Below are 22307 nucleotides of genomic sequence, written 5' to 3'. Positions count from 1 at the left end.
TTTCCAACAGAGAGCTGAGAACAAGAAACATTCAGCAAAACAGAAGAACACAATAAAAGAGGAATTATAAACAGTTACAAGAATCATAAAAACCCATTATGCATATTACATGATATCTAAGGTTAAGTAGGTACTGGACTGCGTATTGCAGTTACTTCATTTAAATGAGAGAAGAGATGTGAGGTAGTTTGGAAGCTTCAACAGTAGAGCTTTAGAAGTGAATTACATGAGATACCGTGTATCACAGAGGATGAGTCTGAAATGTGTCATTTGTGATAAAGCTTAATTTGGTATGATAGACAGGGTTACAAGTTTTGATTGTGCGACATGACAATACAGAACATCCCCATAGTCAGAGACAAACATGAAGGTTGACTGCACAACAGTTTTACAGCTGGAAGAATACAGACATCCTTTAATTCTACACAAGAAGCCTCGTTTGATTTTTGATCTTTTTTGAGTCAAATGTTGAATATGAATCATAAATGACAGGAGATAAGAATTTATATGACTGAGCAAGAGTAAGGTGAGTGCCATTTAAAGTTTTATGACACTAAAGTCAATGTAATGTGTGTGTTTAATGTGTGAAAGTCAATTATTTATATGATGAGAACATTGTAAGCTGCCGTAACTATGAATTTGGGCATGGAAATAATGTTCATGATGGTTAGTGATATTGTTAGCTTCTTGGTTTTGAGCAGCACATGCTATAATTAGAACTTTGTTTTGCCTTTATTTGAGAGAAGACGAAGAGGTTACAGGAAATGAGGGAAGAGAGAGAGATGAGAAATGAGATGCAACACTTCCTCAGCAGGACTTAAACCTGTGTATGTATGTCAGTACATTTACCCACGTGTCAGCCATTTTTTATGCAGAATTGAGTACTTTTAATTTGAGATACTTTAAGAACATTTAACTGATTCTACTTTTACTTAAGATTTGAAATGCAGGACTTTATGTGATATATTATATTATCCAGGAAACAGATTACAAATGCTAGAAAACAAAAGCACGAGGCACATGGCAGCTTTGACAAACTGGCGAGGAGGGAGTGGAAAAGGGCTAGTTACATAACTGCAGGGCTGATGAGGAAAGCGGGAACAGGTGAGTAGATGGGCGGAGCAGTCAGCTGATTGGGAAAGAAGGGAAAGTCTGAGGGCATCTGGTGGATGGATGGGAAATGGCAATGACGGGGCCAGGAGAATATACAGTATGTGGCTGGAGAGGAGGGACAGAGAGACAGAACGTTGTATTGGCGCTTTTACTGATCTGACCCTCTGACAAACTCAAGTCCGGTTAAGCTGAAACTCCTTCAGCTCAAACACCAGCGGGGCCTCAGGCAGTGACCAGCCCGCCGTGGACAGACCCAGATCCGGCTTTGCTGTCGCCTTTGACCAGCAGATGGCGCTCAGGTGGGAGAAGGAGCGCTCCGCTCCCGGCAGCAGCAACTCGGGCCAGGAGCAGAGCTTCATCCCGCTGGTCCGCCGGTCCCTGCTGGGAGCCAACACGACGCCACGCTGCTGGAGACCCAGGTCGTACAGCTGGGCCCCGCTGGAGGGAAGGGAGGCACGGGAGAACCAGAACCAGGACTGAGCAGAGCAGACTGTCAGATCCTGCTGCAGTAATATGAGAGGTTTTGTAAAGGGACTCTGGTGCGTCTACTGCGTCTGACCACAGGGATCGTAAAAATCAACAAAAGTTCCCCGTGGTAGCTTTAAGTGAAGGATACCAGTGCTTCTTTCACCGCTGACGTGAACCACGGACTTCTTGAGTACATTATCAGCGACTTCAGATTTTGCAAACAAGCAGATTGTGATATCTCCTGATGAATATCTATTTTCATGCTCTTTCTCCCGCAGTATGTGTCTCTACTGTGTATCTCTCTCTCTTCCTCTACCATCTTTATCTCACTTCTGCTCATTTCAATTCAAATGAGCTTCAATGACATTATTAGCATATTGCACATTGAACACAAGCTGCATATTATGAATACATAAAGGGTGTGGACTGGAACAAGAGAGAGACGGTAGACCCGTATGCTGACTGTTTACAGCTCTAACGACACATCTATGTAGAGGCAGACACACATCTAATCAACAGAAATGTTCTCTCTGGTCTCTCTCCAGGCTGCTCATTAGCTCCCTTATTCTTCCCCAGAGCCGCGGCAAAGCCAAACACATGTTCATAGGCGCTGAGATCAGTGTTCACTTCAGGGTGGCACGGTCATGTAATATTAAGCCAGACACTCATTGCTTTTGTAGGCTATGATAACACACTGAATGTGTTTCACGTGTGAGGGGCTCATGAAGTGATGGGAGCAGTTTAAACAGACATGCACAGAAAGTGACAGCCTGGCATTTAATTAAATGAGTTTTCAGATACTTATCATTTTAAGAGCAAACATGTCAGTGTTTCACTTTGACCGCTAGGAGGAGCCGTTGCAGCTTTGACACACCTGCCAAACCCTCCTATTCCAAATGGATCACTTCCTATTTCCTCCCATATATACAGTAACACTGCTGTACTGTAATAATCTGCACTCATCTGCCCTTGCTTTTGTTATTTACTCCTAAGAATAATCTATTTCTCACACACTATCTTGTCCCCAGCTCTCTCCTGTAAGTGGGACAGAGTTCGAGTTGTTGGAGGTTTGTTTTGAGAACACCAGAGAGGACAGGCTGCCCGCGAGTCGGCCGTCAAGACAGTGACTTGAGGCCATCAGATATCAGCTCAGTCCTCCCAAGATTCAACACACGACCTTTGTCACATTTGGCAGCTGTGAGGGTGCAGAGGTGCTGGTATGATGTTTTCCCCTACGTCTACCTCACTGGGTCTACACCTGACAATGTCAGGGTTCAGTGTTCAGGTCTCAGCGAAGGGAGTAAGTATAGAGAAGACCTCTATTTTTTGTCAACATTTTTATACTAATGATTTTATTGCAACGCCTTTGAATTGCCTTTGTGTATGGAATTTGCTAAAATAAATAATTGTTAAGCAAATAAAAATGTGTTAGATAAATGAATAGCTCTGTTTTCTGAAACTAAGGCATAGCTTTCCTTTCAAAAACCTTGTCAGACTCACAGTGGACAGTTTAAAAAAAAAAAGGGATACAACTCGGGTTAATATCATTATTCCTTGTCAAAATCTGGTGCCTACATTACCCAAAATGCAACCCAACCTCTGACAGTTCCATCAGAGATTCATGGGTGTTAGTACAGTAGTGGCTGTGTAGTGTTCAGACCCGACTGAGGCTGACTCAAGTGACATCACTTGAGGGCATTTATCACACTTTGCGTATAAATGTGCCAATGGAGTGAAATGATATCACTCGTTTTCAGCACATCAACTTGCTTGAATGGTTGCGTGGATTTAAGTGTCATTTCTGAAAAACTCTGCTGTGGGAACAGGTGGAATCCTCTCTCATGAGCCGCTTGTGCTTTTGTCCCGTTTTCTGAAAAAAACATAACTTTAAAGGTGAAAGTGAAACTACTTGCAATAATTGTCTTTTTTTTTTCTGCAGCGGCTAAGATCTCCACAGAGAGCCTTGAGCCCGAGGTTGAGAGCTGTGCTGACCTATAAGGAAATCTAAATATGTGAGGAGATGTGAGGTTATGTCAGGACTTTCTGCCTCGTTATTATGCGGACGTAACTTCCTATAAAGGCCGCTCCATACTGCTCTACAGCAACTTTTCTATTTCATTTGATTGTGTTGTGTTGTGGCACATATGACCTGGGTGTACGACCCATCTGACATTCAAAACCTAAATTAGTTCTGATGTCCTTCTGGGGGATGAATCTCTCAGCTCTGTGTGTTGTTAGTCTGAAGGTTTCTCTGACTTCAGTGTGCGTCTGTTTATTTGAGTGCAAAGTATCTTCACTAGGTGTTTCACCACCACCGTCAACCACAACATTGTGGAAGTCAGAGTCACAACACGATGACTCAGGAGCAGGAAAGTTTTTTATTTTTGACCCATTTTTTTTTAAACAGAGTTGTGTTTTGTTGAGGACGACACACTGACAATAGACAACTTATGATATAGTTTTCTGTTGTAACAGCTGAGTTGGTGTTGAAGAGCAACCCAAATGTGTATTTATCTAAATTACAGGCACATTGGTGGATTGTGACACATCCTTTAGTGCGTTTCAGAGCAGTTTATTTTGTTAGCTTTACAAAGTCCTTCTCATGGCAGCTTGCGAGCGGATCGGTTCAGAGCGACTGTGTTGATGCAGCTGTGCTCATCGTACACGGCCGGAGTCAGAATCTGCCCTCAGTGCTGCTGGGAGGCTCTTCGACACCTAAAAGGAACACACAGAGACAAGTCGGAAATGTTCAAAATGCATCATTGTTGTTGTGAACCTGGCTGTAGTTTTCTACGGTTAAACAAAATCTAAATAATAATTATATAATAATAATTCCTTGTTCTTGTTTTCCTTCTGGGAGGTCAGAGGTCACGCTTCAGTTTAAAACAGTATTTTACACGTGTGTAATTCCTTATTCACTACAATTATGGTCAGAGAATAAAATCTGAGCTTCAAACCGCAACGTACCCGTTTCTCCAGGTGGTTGATGTGCCGCAGGCGCCTGTCAATCATTCTGTCTCGGGCTGAAACCTCTGAGGACAGACTGGCGAGCCGTCGGGCCTGTTTATTGATGATGAACTACAACGCAACAAAGATGTCAAACGGCGAAAAGAGACAAATCCGTCACTTCCACTAAAAAAAAACAAAAACGTGAACTAAAACACAGAGACAACCAAAAAGCACTTAGGTCTTTATATGCCCTTTGCTTTGGTGTCACCAGGATAAATACCTGTTTATTGGTCACGTTTTAGTTTTTTTTTTGTTCACCTTCACTGAGCCGGTGTGGAGCTGAGTCTGATCCCCTGACCTCGGCTCGGTCAGGCTCTTCACTTTCTGGAGGATCCGGTCCGTGCGGTGCTGCATGGCTCCCTGCTCCCTCTCCAGATCCGCCAGCCCCTTCTGCAGATCTCTGGCCGCCTTCCACAGCCTGTCCCCCCTGGCACTCAGTATCTGCAGGTCCTTCCTCACCTCAAGGACAGAACATTATTTTTCACAGTATCTGTATTTTCCAAAATAGTCTCTTCTCTCTAGCACAGCTTTAAACCAGCTACAGCATAAACATCTCACTGACTGTGCCAAATAGCATGATTCATTTTATACGGTTATATAAAAATTGAGATTATGTATTCTTGCCCAGAATCATTAAAAGATGTGGAAATCAGTGCACTATGAAACTTTGAGGAGCCTCTGTACATCCCTTCCAAATGCATGTTATGCAGCTAGACATTTATTCAAACCAACAGTGAGTTATTTTCAAACTCTAGAGGAGATGGCAAAGTTTCTGGCAGAACCAAATATGTGTGTAAGATTGGATTCCTCCTCACCTGCCTGTGAGTCCGTCCAGCCTGTAAACTCTGCTTACGAAGGCTCTCCAGACTCTCCGCGGCCCCGTCCAGCTCTGCTGCCACCTGCTCTCCCTGCCGCTCCAGCTGCTCGGCGTTCTCCACCAACCCCTGCAGCAGGTGAGCCAGTCCCAGCGAGAGCATCCTCAGCTGGGCCACGGGGACCTCACCGGCCTCCTGTGATGTGGAGGGAACACCTGGTGGAGGGGCGCGGTGGGCCTGGCATAGTCCCACCAACAAAAAGGACAGCCGCAGCGCTCGGCTCACCCTCATGCTCCAGGATTTCATCAGGTGGGGACTCTAAGTCTCTTCCTGTCGGTCTGAAGATCTAGATCCTAATTCTTGAGAGGGCAGAACCAGATCTGATCAGCATACCAGATCTGTGGTTTCACACAGAGGCTGCTGCTTAATAGCTCAGGAGAAGAATCCACATCTGCCGAGCCTCTTGAGTCCTGATGTGCATCGGCTGCATCCCTGAGGAGGTCTGGAGCTCAGGAGTAGTACAGGATAGAGGGATGAGGAGAGGGAGGAGAGCCAGAAGGAGACGAGGGGGGAGTTCCCAGACTGATGCATGGACTATGGAATAGGAAAAAGTAACCAGAGCTCTGAATATTTCATTCAAAATAACCATCACATATGCACACAAAACATTATTGAATGATTCCTGCATGACGGATTACGGGTTAGATTCTGTTGCTCATATATGCTGATGAAGTTCATAATCTGAAGTGAAAACTGTAGTAGACAGTAGTAAACATTTTTCTCCTCAGGGTCTTGGATTTATACATGAAAGTAAAGCATGAGGGACATCTGCTGGCTGTTTGAGGAGCTGCTTTTTTTTTCTTCTTCTGGGAGTACTTCTTACAATTCAGTCCTCCCTTTAAGGCTGTTAAAACATGTTCCTGGTAGTATTTGCTATGTTGGTATTATCTGTCAATAAATATGTTTATTGGAGCTTGTTTAATGACATTTCCCTTAGGAGTTGGTGAAGACCAAACCAGAGCTAAAAGAAAAGTGAATATTGAACTTATATTTATCAGGTGGACAGAGATGTGACTCCAAACGAATGTTCCTCTGTGTCTGCTGGATGTGTATATAGGCTGTTTGCTAACAATTTTGCCAAGTCAACTTATTAAGGTATGTCAGTGTTGTGTTATTGCTGGTTTAAGTGTGACTAAGATACTCTGTCTTGATTAAACTGGAGCAAAATGTCTTTGATTATCAACTAAAACTAATCAAGAAGGATGAAGTTGGTCTTTTGACCTCAGGAAAATAAAAATAAAACTAAAAACAGAGTATTCAACCAGAGGCCCTGCTTCCTCCAGTTAATCTTTTTAGCTCCTATGTTCCACTTTCTTCAGTAGCTAGTCACTCAATGAGCCTGTTTGCAGTTTGGTGCTAGGCAGAAATAGTGTACAGTGAGCAGGGCTTGTTTGCCTCAGGAAACACGGCCATACAGTAAATCAAAATTAAATCAAATGTCCTGCCAGTGAAGCTTTGTTGAATTGACTTTGATAGAGAGAATTTGGGGGACAAAACGTGACTTCCTACACTCAGACTCAGGCTGAATGGGGTGCTTTGTGCCAACGAGGGCCAGACCAACAAACTGCTCTTTGAATTGTTTTGGAGTTGGGGCAGGCCTAATGCACAAACGACACTATGTCAACCCATAAAGCCTGATTTATAAAGGAGAGAAAGGCGTCAGTCTCAGCCCACTCCTTCCTGGCATTCAGGACACACACAGAAAGCTGCAGGGAGGCGGCGTCACTGCGTCACTGCATGAGCGAGGCTGTGGACCACAATATACAGTAAGTCCACATGGTTTTATCATTTTAACAGACATTTGAATAATTAGGTGAGTAAAGGAGTGAAGGATTTTAGGTAAAAGAAATGCATCAGGAAATGTTTAAAGATACTAAAGAGACTGTTGTCAGATGAAAACCTTGCATCTCAAAATAATTGCCTTTTTCAAAAACTGAGAAAGGCAATTTTGTTCTGTGTTGTGTGTTTTATACATCGTTAGATGTTTTCATATGCGTCAAATATGGTTCTCAACCCATTCGCCAGAATAAACTGTATGTAAAATTATGCCTAGGTTTTGGCAACTAAACTTCTTAGTTAGGTTTAGTAAAAGATTTCAAGGTTTGGGATAAAATGTGTTACTTTGGTTTCACACAGGACATGACAAATCTCCTGTGAAAGTCCCACATTTGACATCCATCCACCCCACCCTCCTATGAGGCTCACATTCATGATATGTAAAAAACAAATACGTTCCCTCGAACCAACAATGCAGTTTAGTTATATGAGAATGCCATTTTTAGGAGACCAGGCTGTGGTACTGGCGCCAGCAGGAGGTTAGCCTAGCTTAGCATAAAGCCTGGAAGCAACTGACAAACAGCTGGGACTTTACTTTTAGGGAGTAAATGTACCAAACCAACATCTTTAAAGCTCATTGGTTTTAGAGGGAGTTGCGTGCTGCGGCTATTTGTAGGCGCCAGGCTAGCTGTTTTCCCTGCTGTTTTATGCTAAGCTAGGCTAATTGCCTGCCTATTTCTGATAGCTGAGCACCATGTGGATAAATATAGTGAGTCAAGGGGCTTCATTTGATATTTTTAAGAGGAAGTGTGGACATGCTCTTATCACTGCTGCCGCAGTTTGGTCAAAACTTGAGGACATGGCTGTCTTGTGTGTTCATGCATGTGCACATCCACTTGTGTGCGTGTGTCTAGCTGTGTGTTGAACACGAGCAGAGTAAGATGGAGGCTGAGAGCAGTGAGGCCGGCACGCAGGCATGTATGTGCTGATAAAAACACTGTCACATGATCTCACGGTGCCCCCAGGCGCTGCTGGTGTCCTGCGTTTAGGTTGAAGCGCTCAGTGTATGCGGAGAGGGGAGTGAGGCCCTGTTTCCCAACATCACCAGGGTTCTATTTTTTCGTGTACTAAATAATTTATTTCAGTACAATTGTTTCAGTTAATCTATTACCGTATGTGCAGAGCAGACCACGACCACCTGTCACAATCCCGTCAGCATCCTTTCTTCTCTGCGGATTGTATTGTTTGGCCATGCAGTTATAAAACGAGAATATCAGGGAGCCCCGCGAATTTGTGTGTCAAAGTTTAATCGGATCAATTCACGGGTCAATTAACAACCAGAAGGGAATGTGTCTCGCACCGGTCCACATAGAAATGAATGGCGGAAGAATTTCAGTCTGGTGTCTTTACTGTAGTAGTGTTCAGTTTCTTTAAAATTCTCATAAATAAAAGCCACATTTTTGTATGAATTAATATACACATTTATACTGTGAATAGAGAACTCTGCGTCATATCCACGGCTCAAGACTGGCAGTGAGCGGCAGATGTTTGCAGTCCCCTTGGAAACTCTGAGAAAGAATTTCAACACGTTTTACGATTTTAATTTACGATCATAATCTGTGATCTGATAGCCTCATTTATTGCTCAATTGTGCAAGTGTTCTGGGAATACCACAAAACACATCCAGCAGTTTGATGAGATCTTTCTTTACTTTTTCAAACTCTCTTTTGTGCTCTCGCTGAGACCTCCAGTGAATGCATGCGTGTGCCAAAAATTTGGTTGGTTTGGCTTGGCTCCGGCAGCTGTAGTGTGTGAATCAGGGCGTGACAAGATTGCACCGATAAGCAAGTTAAAACAGGGTTTGGCAAAACAGGCAAGCAAGATGTCCAAATTGGGAGTGCGTGGATGTGGAGGTCAGGTGATTTTTGAGGTCAACCTCAAAATAAAAGACATTTTACCACACACACACACACACACACACACACACACACACACACACACACACACACACACACACACACAAATAATTGTGTGATTCAATAAGATTCATGAAGTGTTACTTCAACTGTGGTCTCAATGGTGAGATACTTAAAATGAGCAAATTCAATTACGATATGACATTATTTCAAATTAAATAGATTTTTTATATTAACACCATATTCAAATTCTTTTTTTGTTTGTTTACTGATCATTTGTATGATCTTTTTTCTTCTCAATGCAAACTATAATAATATATCATTATAGTTTACATAATTATCATTTTTATAACAACAGAAGTTAACAAATTAGCACATGGATGACAGGTTGGGCAACCCACATTACGTGACCCTCAAGAGCATGAAAAATCAGTAATCTTTTCTTCTGAAGTATTTATTGTTTGTCGTATTGTGTGTATTTTATTTATATGAGTATTTATAATGATGCACAAAGCTTGAAAAAGTATCTTCAATTAACTTATAAATACAAAATGATAATTTAGTAAGAACAAGTGATGTAAACCATAAAAAACAAACATGTTTCTGATTAAAATCCTAACCACTATATGCAATGTTGTGTACCTGTACTGCACCTGATTGTTAAAATAAAATCTACATTCATTGAGGTTGATTTTTTTTTTTTTTATGAGTCGAAAGTGACGGTAGTTGCAGAAACATCCTCATATATTATCACTCTACGAATGCAGAAATCTCTATTATATTTATTGTAACAATAACTTCTACTCATAAATGTATTATGATTGGTGGTATGTGTTAAGGCAATCCGGCAATTTAAGCCTGTTCTTCCACCACGTTGCTCTAATGCTCCTAACACAATCTCTCCGTCACCGGGCCTCCACCTTTCATAAAGGCCCCACCAAGTCAAGCATGATTTTACCATTGACTCCCTGAGGTTTGGAGGTCAGAGGTCGGGTGACTGAACAGCTGGCGGGGATCACATGCCAACATCGCGCTTGGTATGTCCTCCCTCTGTGGATCAAACATGTAAAAACTGAAACCCCAGCAAGCAGGATCGAGCGTGTTATTGTAGTGTGATTCCCATTAGGTAAGCTCCAGCGGTCACACGCACTCGCCATACTGCAGGGCCGTGCTATAGCTTAACGTGAGCCTGCAGCGCGCTGAGTTCACTTTTGGCGTGAGCACGCTCAAACTCAGAACACGATATCTCTGGCAGGGATTGAGTAAGGCATTCATTATGAAAATCATTTATGTGACATGAGAAACTGGGATGACTGACAGGTTTAAGAGGCAGCTGTGGAGCGCAGCTATGAACCATAAATCACCACCGATTAGTTTAGGAGATAATTTATTCACGGCTGGCACCGTATTTCAAATCATTGTTACTATGCACTCACATTGTGTCTCTACAATAAAGAGCCAGACAACAATCGGAATGTTAGCCTGCCGAGCTGATTGTGAAACATCTGATAGTTAGCTTCAGGCTCAAACTGATAATTTGAGTTCACTATCAGCCCTTGCTGGATCATGTCCTGCACATGCAACCTGAACTGCACCAACCAGCACCGTGCATGTGGTCCTGTATATTTGTCTCTATATGTTCTTAATAAAAGCATTTTTTTTGCAGTGAGGTTAATGCATCCATCGCCATAATATATTCTTGCTTTGGTACAGTTTAGATGTCAGGTTAGTTGTCTTGAAGGCTGTGATAATTACTATTTCAATCTTAAAAGCGGATAAAATCATTGTGTGCAGGTGAAATGAGCCCCTCATAGTGACAAACCCACTAAGACTCATCACTTGTTTGCTTCCATCTTGGCACGGATGGGGCCAGAAAAGCCAAATTTAAGCACCAAGGGGTAAACGCCAAGCTGAGCTGGGACCTGCCGGCAGCAGCCACCACGGCTGACTGTGATTGGCTGACACACCTGTCACCCAAGTCAAAAACAAATGTAAAAGTCAGCTGAGCTCAATGTTAATTTAAAACAAAATAGATTTAAATCGGCGTGAGATTTGACAATAGTAGTACATGTGCATCTCCCAGTTTGAAAATAAGGTAGATTTCGCATCCATTTCTGGAGGGTACAAACATTTCAAGGCAACAATTCTCAAACAGTATAGGCTCTGGAACCTGGGTTTGCATGGAAGTGCCCTCACCAGACAGTAATTGACTTTTCTTCCTCTTCTTCTTGCATTTCTACCTTCTCTTACCCTCAGAGTACAGCCTGGAGTCTTTCCCTTGCACCAATTCCTTTCGTCAGCACCAATAAAAGGCTGTGGTGGGAGCCAGGGCCTCGCAGACACGTCACACTGCCTCGCTCCTCTTTGCAGGAGGAGGCACAGATGCTCGGTGGTGAGACTCTGGAAGTATTGCTGGTATGTGGCGGCAGAAGCGTTTGGCATAACAAGGCTCCTTGAGGAATAAGAAGAGCTGTAACCCAAACACTTACCTATCATTAATTCAGTGCCTATAGCTCCATTCAGGACAATGCTTACCATAGGGAGGCTGCAAGTGTGCTGCACTTAATCTGAGTTAGGGAGGTGAACCTGATCCTCTGGGTCAATGTATGAAATATAAATCCAACTATAAAACCTATACCCCTTGCATTGTTGACTGAGACAAACGTCTCAGAGTCACCTTTTAATCTTTAATGTTTCTAGGTGTTTATGAATTAATTCACTACTTCCAGGTCTAAATCTCCACACTTCTGAATTGAGATAGTAAACAAGGCACGAGTAAAGGCAACAAAGAGACAACAGATGGAGGCAGAAAGGATTTTTCTCATTTTGTCCAATCAATGGCCGTTTAAGCTTGTGTCCCCCAGAGTGCCCTCACACCTGCCAAGAGACTTCCCTACCCAGCAGAGCGAGAAGGTGATTATCATTAGTTACTATCAGAGGAGCTCGCTGTCATTTTCTTCTTCTTTTTTTTTTTGCAGAGCCAGACTTCCTCGGGCCTCTCTGGAGTTCCTGATATAGGCATAGTAGTTAATGAGGGAAATACCCAAAGTTAAACCGAGCATGGGAGCCTGAGAGGGGAGAGTGGGGGGGGGGGGGGGGGGGGGGAGGGAGGACTGGAGAGAGTGGAACGTGAGAGAAAGAGTGGCAGGAGAAAGAGAGAGAGATGACGAGCAGGACGGCAGAGCTGCGAGTCTTTCTGGAGGACGGAGTGGTGTCTCTGCTGTGGCTGTGCGGGTCTCTGGCATGATGATTTGGGACAGAAAATTTTAAAAAAAAATCACATTGCCAGGGATTACGACACTGCTGCTGCGTCTGCTACTGCTGCTCCCCGAGCTGGAGGAGGATACCTGGAGTGTAGTTTTCATTTTCTTCTTCACACATTTCTACGATAGGAGCTCTTCAAGCTGCCAGTCTGTGGATCACTCTGAATGAACAACTCTTCTGAGGCAAGATGGAGTGGATTAGACGTTTGTTTTTCTCCGCGCCTCGTGTCTGATCAGGTGCAGAGCTTAGTCGACTGCTGAACAGGGAGTCTTAGCAATTTGTTCACAGTGGCTAAGTTCTTCACTTGTACAGAGATGATGAGGGTGTATGACAAAGAAGCTGTAGTTCCTCCCTTACTGAAGATTTGTGCTCAAACTGTAAAAAGTGAGATGTTTTTTCCTTTGCTTTCTTTTAGCTTATAAAAATCTGAAATATTGAAGGATATGGCAGATGTCAATATATAGTTTTATGATTAAAAACACATCAACGAGCCACACTGTCACATGTTGGTTTATTTTAAAAATCAATCCCACTGCCTTGCTGCTATATATATTAGCATATATATTTTATATATAAATGTGTATTAATCCGCAGCTGAAAATGGTCTCCAACAAATGCACTATTAACTCCTGTTTATGTAACAGTAGAGCTAAAAATTACAGTGCCCAGCTTTTTATCACACACTGAGCCTTATTTAAAAATGAAACTTTGTATCTGTGAAGTGTTGTTTAAAGATTTAGTGCCACAGACAGGATAGGGAAGTCAGACAGTATGGAGAAATGGACTAACACATTGTTGGGATTTGTTTACAATAACAATAATATAGTATAACACTAGCCCTTTCAATTAAGTGTTCCTTTTTTTTTTTTTTTTACAATAAAGCACCCTCTCTATTCAATAAGAGTCATGATCTCAAGTTCAACCCCCTCAAGGCCTGATATGAACCTCCTGGTATTCCCAGAATAAATCCAATCATTTGGTTAATTTGATGTCGAGCATGTAGACTAAAGCTCGAGCAGCACATGAGTTAGCTATTTTCTAAAGCAGTCATTCTCAAATATGAAGTCAGCACCCACAGGTCGGTCGCAAAAGATCTTTTTAAGCCAATGAAATTTGCAGGAACTCTTCCTCGTTAAGTCTTTAACGAAACATTTACATCTGCAGTACACATTTAAGGCCACATGAGGGAGCCTGAATGTTCATATTATTTTGAAAATTGTAGCCTACTTATGACATTGAATGAAAGGCTAGTATGCATTAGCTCAGACGAAATGCATTTATTTGGTCTCATTTTTTATGAATCTAACCTATATCTCTTTGACATGGCTAGTTTACTTATTCAAGATAATATAAGGTGATGCAGAATTTGCCACAAATTTGCTCTGCTCACAATTCATAGATAAGGCCTGTTGTGGATTGGGTTGCAATTGTTTGGCATTTTAAAAAGGTGGTTCCCCAGAAAAAAGTCTGGAAAACATTGTTCTAAAACTACATAACGTTTAGAACATCGCTCGATCTTTCTTTAACAGAGTATCAAAGGGCCTATGAAGGGAAAACTGTTTTTAAAGGTTCTGTATTTGAGATACTTCAACAAAACAATAGTGGTCTTCTGTTGAGAGAGTATGTTGGAAATTATGAATATTGATGCTGTCTATCTGTTCTCTTTGATATGCTTTTCAATTTCGAAACGATGGATGGTACCAACAAAAAGCTGAAGAAAAACATTTGTACATGCGATAAACCAATAAATAAATATAATTCCATCTATTCCAGGATCAGTATCTCTTGTATAAAAAAAGTATTCTAACAATATTCACTTTTATATAATTAGAGTTGATTAACATCGAGTGTAATATAAATTGAAATGAATGACGGGAGCTCATGTGGGACAAAAAGGTTGGGTGTCCCTGTGAGTATCTTCAAGCCCCACAACAAGACAAATGGATACATATCAGTGAAACACATTTGTGTTCTCACAAATGAAACGTTTTGGATAAACTACGGGATTTTTATAATCGTCTAACAAGATCCACATCTCAGCCGTGGAAAGATTACTTCTATCCTCTGTCGGCACTCTTTTTTTATTTGATAAGGAGATCATTTACACCCGCAGGTTCATCAGATGTTAATCTGCGGTTTTGTAGCTCCTCTCCCTTTGTTGTGCAGAATGACTGCAATGGTGCCAGTCAAGCTCGTCCCTGAGAAATTAAATTAAGTTTCTCTTTGACAATTAGAAGATTATAGTCAATGGCAAGATTGTGTTTATTTTTCCTTAGGACAGATGGAAACCGATAAGATAATATCCCAACATAAAATACATTTCATTGGAAATATAAAGATGGATTGATGTTTAGCGGCCTGCTTTTAATTACAATAAAGAAAATATGTTTGGCATGGAAATGAAATTCCGGCTCAGTTTTGTATAATGTGCAGAATTTGACACTTTGAATGGAACCACCAGAGGGCCACATGTGGAGTCATTACTCCGAGGAAACATCTGGCCTCCCTCTTGTTCCTTCTGAGCTGATAGCAGTTTGACCAAACACACTGGCTCAGTTCAGCAGGAACAGGAGTGTAGTCTACACACAGCATGTTGTCATGCAAACCAAGTGGCTGATCTGTGGTGACATCTCGGGGAGGAAAAGTACAATGAACATGTGGCTATGCCACTGAGCCTGCTGCAGCCATTGTACCAGTGAAGGAGAGATTGATGTTAGATAACAGAATCTCTTCTTGTTCACAAGTTCCACATGTTTTCTATGTTTGGTATTATTTAACAATAGTTTATGCTCAATGATTATTATCTAAGATACTATCCACACAATGCATTATTGTATATTAATGCATCTATATCATATACGATTGTGTGCCTGCATTCTGTACCTGCAAATGATGGTATTCAACTGTGTCTAGCTGTAGGTTGTCCTATGTATTCAGAATCATGAATGTACAATGCTCTCCAGTGGTTTCAGTGGGAAAATACAACAGCACACTATTATGTACACCTATTTTGGTAATAGATGTATTACAGTAAGAATGTTCTGGTCAGAGAGTGTTGTCATCTGTTATTCTGTGTTCATGCCATCATGACAGCATACTGAGAAAATAGACCTAATCAACCGTAATGAACACTAATGAACAACCAAAGATCAAATTATTATTATAAATTATTAAATTATAACAATGTAATTATTCATTAGATTTTAATAAATAAAATACATGAAATAAATAAAATAAATAAATTACACATTTTTAGTTTGTAGAAATGTGCTTCCATTAGTGGCTAATATAATCAAGTAGAATGGTCAAAGTAAACATTTAAGGAGCCAGACAGGATTTGATTCTAAAATCTGTTCGCAAACTGGTTTTTAAATGATTCCAGCTCGACTTTTAATTTTTTTTTAATGAATGGGTGGAATCACATTTTAGGGAACAACACCCCAAAATATAAAAAGCTAAGCTATAACTGTTGAATAGACGATGTAGCGCTTCATCTCTCCTAGGGGGCAGAAGTCTTCCTCGACTGCCGTAAATCACCACACGAAGAAGAAAAAAAAGCGGAACAACAACATGCCCGAAACAACTTGCCCATTGCAGAAAAGAAAGATTTACATTTTTGAAAACTAGACTACAACATCAAATTATTCACAAACATGTTCAGCCTGGAGACTTTTGAGAGGCAGATATCTGCTCTGATGGAGACTGAGGTGGACGCGGCGGTGACGGAGCTCAGCAGACTTCTGGATGAGTGCTCGGCCTCGGCCAACGCTGTGATGGCCGCTCAGCAGCGCTCTGCTCCGGCTCCGGTGTCGGATGTGAAGCGGGAAGAAAATGAGAGCAAAGTGACTCCAAGCGAGGAGAGTCACCCGCTTAATAAAGCCATAACGGTAACACGCACTCTATGGAAACTCGCTAGTTTTAACCTGTGTTGTGGCATTTGGTTATGAACAAATGCAACTATGCTAAGCATTAGAATAGTGTTTGTTTTGCACTAAAAAACCGTCTGTCATGTAACGTTAACGTTGTGTGCGACTGGAAGTGTCTCAGTAGCGTCAAACATGGATGTGTTGCAGCTTTTCTGAGGTATTTGATGTCGCCCAAAGCAGCTCGTGGCTCACAACAGCGTCATAACCAATTCATTATAACTTATAACACTCATGTGAAAGTTTATAAAGTGCAACAACAAACTTTTGCTCAAAGTAACTTTCTCAGCTTTCACTTAAAAACATGTGATTTTCAGATTTTCAAGCAGTTGTGATTTTTCTTCAATTAAGCAGTTATTATATTTATTTATATTATTTCATATATATTAATTATATCCGTAGAGAAGCATCATATTCTCACAAAACCCTAATCCAAAGATATGGCATTTTTTTCCTTGATACATTTGCTAAACGGTTATTTGTACATAACATTATTCCTTTGTTGTGTTGTGCGGAGACATCTTCAGTTGACTGGTTGTTAAAGCACCATCTCGTATGCTTAACATCTCACTGCTCCTCGCTCGTTCCCGCCCCGTGACTTCACAGGACCAGTTTGCGTCCCTCATGGAAACGTGGACCAAAGGTGCGGTGCAGAAAATACTGACGGTGTTGAAAGTGTCCATGTGTGAAGCGGAGGACGGTCGCGCTGCAGAGCAGGGGGCCGGGCCGAACGGCGAGACGAAACAGACGAGCGCCGAGCCGAAAGCGGGCCGAGTGGCCGGGCCCAAGAGTCGTAAGTCGGTTAAAGGCTTGAGTGGCTGTGGAGAGGCTTTTCATGTTCACTGACTGGGTTCGTTTTATATATTAAACAAGGGTTTATGTTGTTGAATTACAGAATCTGCATCCAGAAGCTCTCGTCAGAAGAGAAAGAAAACCGAGGAAGGATCCAAACCAGCACCAAAAAAGCAGAACGACCACATATATTACAGAGGTATCGGTACCAGCTTCAGTCATAGTCAAACTTTGAATAATATTCAAGTATTGCTCCATGTTTTGATCTCTAGTGCTCAGAACAGTCAAAGGAGTCATGTGCCAGCCGAGCATGTTTCACGTTAGAATCATTTGTACGTAGTTTGGGTTTGTGTTTGCAACAGTTGGATAAGCAATGACCTTAACATGTTTTATTAAATCTCTTTTTACATCCAACTACTATCTGCTTACAGCTTCTGTTAGTGCCAGTCATTTCACAAATTAGTCATAGTCATATTTTAGCTTTTGCAATATTTTGCCTTTTAGTTTAAATTTTCAAAATGAAATGTTCAGGTGATACACGCATCAAAAAATGAATTGCTTTACCTGCCAAAAAGCACATCTGCAATAGTAATGGCGGACTGGAGGAATATAGATGTCCCAGAGATACACTAAAGTTAATATCAGGGCTTTTTTTTTCTTCTTTTCAGAAGAGCAACAGGCTGAAGAACCAACAGCGGCAGCGGCTGACTCAGAATCAGTGATCCCACCTGGTAACTACTGCTTCTTTACAAACCAGCAGAACAAAGACTTCCTGTGTGTGTGTGTTAGAAGTTCATATTATTTAAAAAAAACAAAAAAAAGCTCAATAGTTTCCCCATCTGAAACTTTTTTTTTGTTCATGAGCAAAACATTGTTTTAATTATATATCAACTTGTTGAATTTGTGTTTGTGTGTGTTAGCCGTGTACCTCCCGCTTTGTTTTCGAGTCCCCTAATGGAGCTTTTCGTTTGTTTCAGCTGATGCAGCCACATGTGGGAGTGACTCTGGCTCCCCGTCTGTGCCCGACGCCTCAGAGCCGGCCTCCGATGTAAGCGAGGAAGACGGCGTCCGGGAGGATACGGGTACCTCGCCTGCCGCGTCCAAAATAAAAAAGAAGAAGAGCGCGGGGCCATTGAAGTGTCCCTCCTGTGACAAAACGTTTGCTCTGAAGTGTATGCTGGACAGACACTACCTGACTCACACCAAACCGCACCTCTGCTCCGAGTGCGGCAAATGTTTTTCCGAGAAACAGGGGCTCACGGCGCATTCCAGACGCCACACCGGAGAGAAACCGTACGAATGCTCCGACTGTGGGATCGAATTTGCTTACAAATACACCTTGGCTAGACACATGCGTCGGCACAGCCTGAAGAAACCGAGCACCCGCACGTGCGCGCTGTGCGAGAGCCAGTTCGACGGCGCGCTGGAGCTCCAGCGGCACAGGTGTGGCGCCCTGAAAAAGACGTTCGTCTGCTCGCTCTGCCCCGAGGCCTTTGAGTGCAGGAAGAGCTTGGCCGATCACGAGAATCTGCATTCGGGCGACAGAGATTTCGTCTGCGAGATGTGCGGCGAGAGCTTCTTCTCGTCCTCGTCCCTGACCACCCACCGGGTGACTCACGGCCAAAAGGACAACTGCTGCGACGTGCTCGGCCTCGGATCCAGCGACGCGAGCGTCCTCGAAAACCACCTGAGCAGACACACGGGAGAAAAGCTGTTCTCCTGCGAGGTTTGCGGTAAAGGCTGCAGCCACCGGAGCGCCCTGAAGCACCACATGCTGACCCACACGGGGGAGAAGCCGTACGTCTGCGAGACCTGCGGCAAGCGCTGCGGCCACGCCAGCGCGCTCCAGAACCACATGAGGATCCACACGGGGAAGAAGCGGGGCCAGCAGCCGGTCTGCAACGTGTGCGGCAAGAAATTCCGCTGCACGGTCAACCTCAAGTATCACATGAGCATCCACACGGGGGTGAAGCCGTACGCCTGCGAGCAGTGTGACAAAAAGTTCAGCAACCCCAGCAACCTGAAGATACACATGGCGATTCACTCGGGGGAGAAGAGGTACGGCTGCAACATCTGCGGCCGCAGGTTCACCCAGTCCATCGGCCTCAAGCTGCACCGGCGGGTCCACACGGGGGAAAAGCCGTATTTCTGCGTGGTCTGCGGGAAAGGATTCATGCACTGCAGCGACTTCAAGAAGCATCAGAGGGGTCACCTGCCGGACGAGCCGGGAGATGAGCAGTCTGAAAATACTGCTGTGAAAAACTGAAACATGTACTTATACGTTGACGTGCTCGACACTGGAAACGGGGCTGGGAAATGTGACGATGTATACTGTGAGACGTGTCAAACCCGCATACAGAGTTTTTAATCCTCTGTCTGTATTTGAACATTGCATATAACATTCTCTCCATCGACCAAAAACAATAAAAGCGTTAAACACTCAGCAGTGCTTGAGAGTCATTGGTAACAATTTGGAGAAGTTGGCAAACAATTCTTGTCACTTTTTAACATATAAAAAAATGAAAGGTGCACCACTGCTATTATTTACACCAGTAATGAATTCATTAATTATGGTTGCAGATGTTAACTGATAACCTTTACGATTCCAAATTCTGTAAAGTATCAGATACAACACAAATTACAAAGAATTTTGTCTGGTTACTGTAATAAAGTTCTTATTATTTTATGTGACCTTTTTACTATTAAGCTTTCGTATAACCTATGTGACGATATTGTAACCCTGGTTCTACGAGCACAGGCGGAGCCCTCCACCATTGAGTCCAGGAGAGGGTGGAGCCTGTTGGAGTTTTGAACTGCATGGTCTCTTAATTACACGAAACATAAGGTGACAATATTTTCACCAAAATCTGATGCGGCCACCTTTTAAAAGTTGGTCTAAAACCACGATGTCGAGACATCAATATGTGATTTATGAACATTTCTAAGCATTGTAGCATTAAGATTTCTCTTCGTTGGGCCTAAAAAAAGCCCAAACCCTTCAAACACGGCTACAATGAGGGAGTGGCCACATACTTCTGGCAATACAGTGCATACCAGTTAACATTACTGCTGACAACACGTTACCAAAGTAACCACTGTGGTCAAATTGACTCCTCAGAAGTTAAAACATGAAAGTTTGTTCTCTGCTGACTTCAATAGTAAATAGCTGACTTCACTGCTCTTTCATAAAGCTGTGCTGCGCTCTCAGTTTAATGTTTTCTGTTCACTTGATTGGTTTTACCGGACTCTCGCAAATTACCTACATGTGGGTAATTTCCTTTGCCATTAAACAAAAGGGAGGGGGAGACGGAGGGAATACAGAAAGCAGATAACAGCTAATTAACGCTTCTTTGTGCCTGAGACCTTGTTTAAAGGCACTGGGCAGGAGGTGACTTTAGACAACATTGGGATTAGATAGAAGCTGCTGTTACAAAATACAGCTCTGCTAGTTAAAAGTGTTATGACCAACCGTGGCTTAATTTACACTGCAGGGATATTCCAGGAAGTATAGAATCAAATTGAAAGAGTGCGTCTTGACTGTGACGGTCACTGGACTGGACTGAGATACAAGGGGAAGCAGTGAAATAGTTACTTCAAATGTACTGTAATATACATTATATTACAGTTTGACATTTAGGGGGAAAAAGCTTTCTTGCTGAGAGCAATGAGAAGAGCAGCAGCACTTTATATGTCTCTACAGTAAATTAAAGCTGCCGCCAACAGCTGCTTAGCTTGGATTAGTCTGAAGAATAGAAACAGCTATGGCTCTGTCCAAAGTGTATTATTTTATTTATACAAAGGAATAAAACAATATATTTTTTTTCCTTATACAGGGAAATTATGTCAGGCAATTCCAAGGAGCTATAAAACAGCAACCTAAAGAAAAGGAAACCAAACAATAAAAAAGGTAATAAAGGTAATAAATGGTAGAAATTCATGTTTGAAAGATATTATTCAAAGTAGAGAAAAGGGGAAAATACAATATTTTAAGTACATGAAATTTCTTTTACACCAAAACTGATGGAAGTCAAATGTTAGGAAAAGGTAATGTAATGATTGGAAGCAAATCCTCCAGGAGCAACTGAACACCTCAATCCACAGAGCATCACAGAAGTGATCGCATAAAAATGACATGAGATGTTTATGGTGTTAATAATCAAAATGAGGAAGAGAAAACCCCACAGGGTTCATAAGACTGCGTCTCACAATAATCCTCATTAAACACACAAAAAACAGATTCTTCAGGACAGATGGTTTGACCCTTAACCTTTCACATCTTTACCTACACATACATATACAGGACTTAGTATTTTATATCTTGATGATGATCACGGACAACCTTTGCTTTGATCTTGTTCAGGTAAGAAGGATTTTATTTTACTGTTTCGTCAATCACAAATTGTTTTTTTAGTGCGAATCCAACCAAAACTCCAGAGAGAAGTCACTCTGTTCTGTTAAATCATCCACCAGATGGTGGTAGAGGGTCAACATACGCAACACTGCATTACATTACAGGTGAACTGCGCCCATTTTCAAAATTCAAACATGGTGTTCCTATGATCTGAGACAATCCAGAAATATGAGTGAATATGAACAACTCTCTCCCTACTCCTGCCAAAAGAGAGAAACAGTAGCTCAAGTTCACAAACATATCGTAACTTATACATTATAACATATTGGAACACCTTTCAAGTTCTACATCTATTTCTGCAACAGGATGATATATACACTATCAACAGGTATGCATAATGAAAGTCATCCTTTATTTTCATAAGATATCTTCTTGAGAAATGTATAAAGACCTCTGCTGCTGCACAATCTTTCAAGAGGATGTGATTTCAGAGGCTTTACTTGATCTAATCCGGCGGTTATGAGAGACACAAATGGGAGAATTGTTGGTTTAAGTGATCAGAATTTACAGGTATTTATTATCTTATGCTAAATTCATTGGTTTAGCTAACTTTTAAACTTGGAAAGACATCTCTCATAACAAAACCCCTCCCTGTACCTTTTCAAGTTTAGAGTAAAAGAAACCAAGATAAATTTAGAAAAGGAACACATCACAACAAAAGCAAAATAAGTCGAGGAATTGCTCAGAAACAGAGACGCTAATTTAGGCAATTACTTATACGATATTTGACAGTGGATTGGATGTGATCAATACTGTGGTG

The 22307-nt window shown here is 42.0% G+C and overlaps 2 protein-coding genes across 2 annotated transcripts; one reads left to right on the top strand and one right to left on the bottom strand.

Annotated features, from left to right (window-relative positions):
* Nucleotides 1-3960: 3960 nt before the first annotated feature.
* On the bottom strand, nt 3961-5696 carry LOC137888907 (uncharacterized). The gene is made up of 4 exons (XM_068732418.1): nt 5406-5696; nt 4849-5049; nt 4549-4659; nt 3961-4296 (listed from the first exon to the last, which is right to left on the bottom strand). Exons 1-4 carry the CDS (start codon nt 5694-5696, stop codon nt 4237-4239), a joined length of 663 nt encoding a protein of 220 aa, XP_068588519.1. The 3' UTR covers nt 3961-4236.
* A 10275-nt stretch (nt 5697-15971) lies between these two features.
* Nucleotides 15972-19579, top strand: LOC137888911 (zinc finger protein 345-like). Its single transcript, XM_068732422.1, has 5 exons — nt 15972-16308; nt 16951-17137; nt 17240-17335; nt 17805-17867; nt 18114-19579. Exons 1-5 carry the CDS (start codon nt 16075-16077, stop codon nt 19400-19402), a joined length of 1869 nt encoding a protein of 622 aa, XP_068588523.1. The 5' UTR covers nt 15972-16074; the 3' UTR covers nt 19403-19579.
* The last annotated feature ends 2728 nt before the right edge of the window (nt 19580-22307 follow it).

The sequence above is a fragment of the Cebidichthys violaceus genome, unplaced genomic scaffold (assembly GCF_023349555.1).
Source record: "Cebidichthys violaceus isolate CVI_PGR_0920_01 unplaced genomic scaffold, fCebVio1.0.p SCAF_59, whole genome shotgun sequence".
Lineage (NCBI taxonomy): Eukaryota > Metazoa > Chordata > Actinopteri > Perciformes > Stichaeidae > Cebidichthys > Cebidichthys violaceus.
Note: the sequence above shows the minus strand (reverse complement) of the source record. Positions and strands in the feature narration are given on the sequence as shown.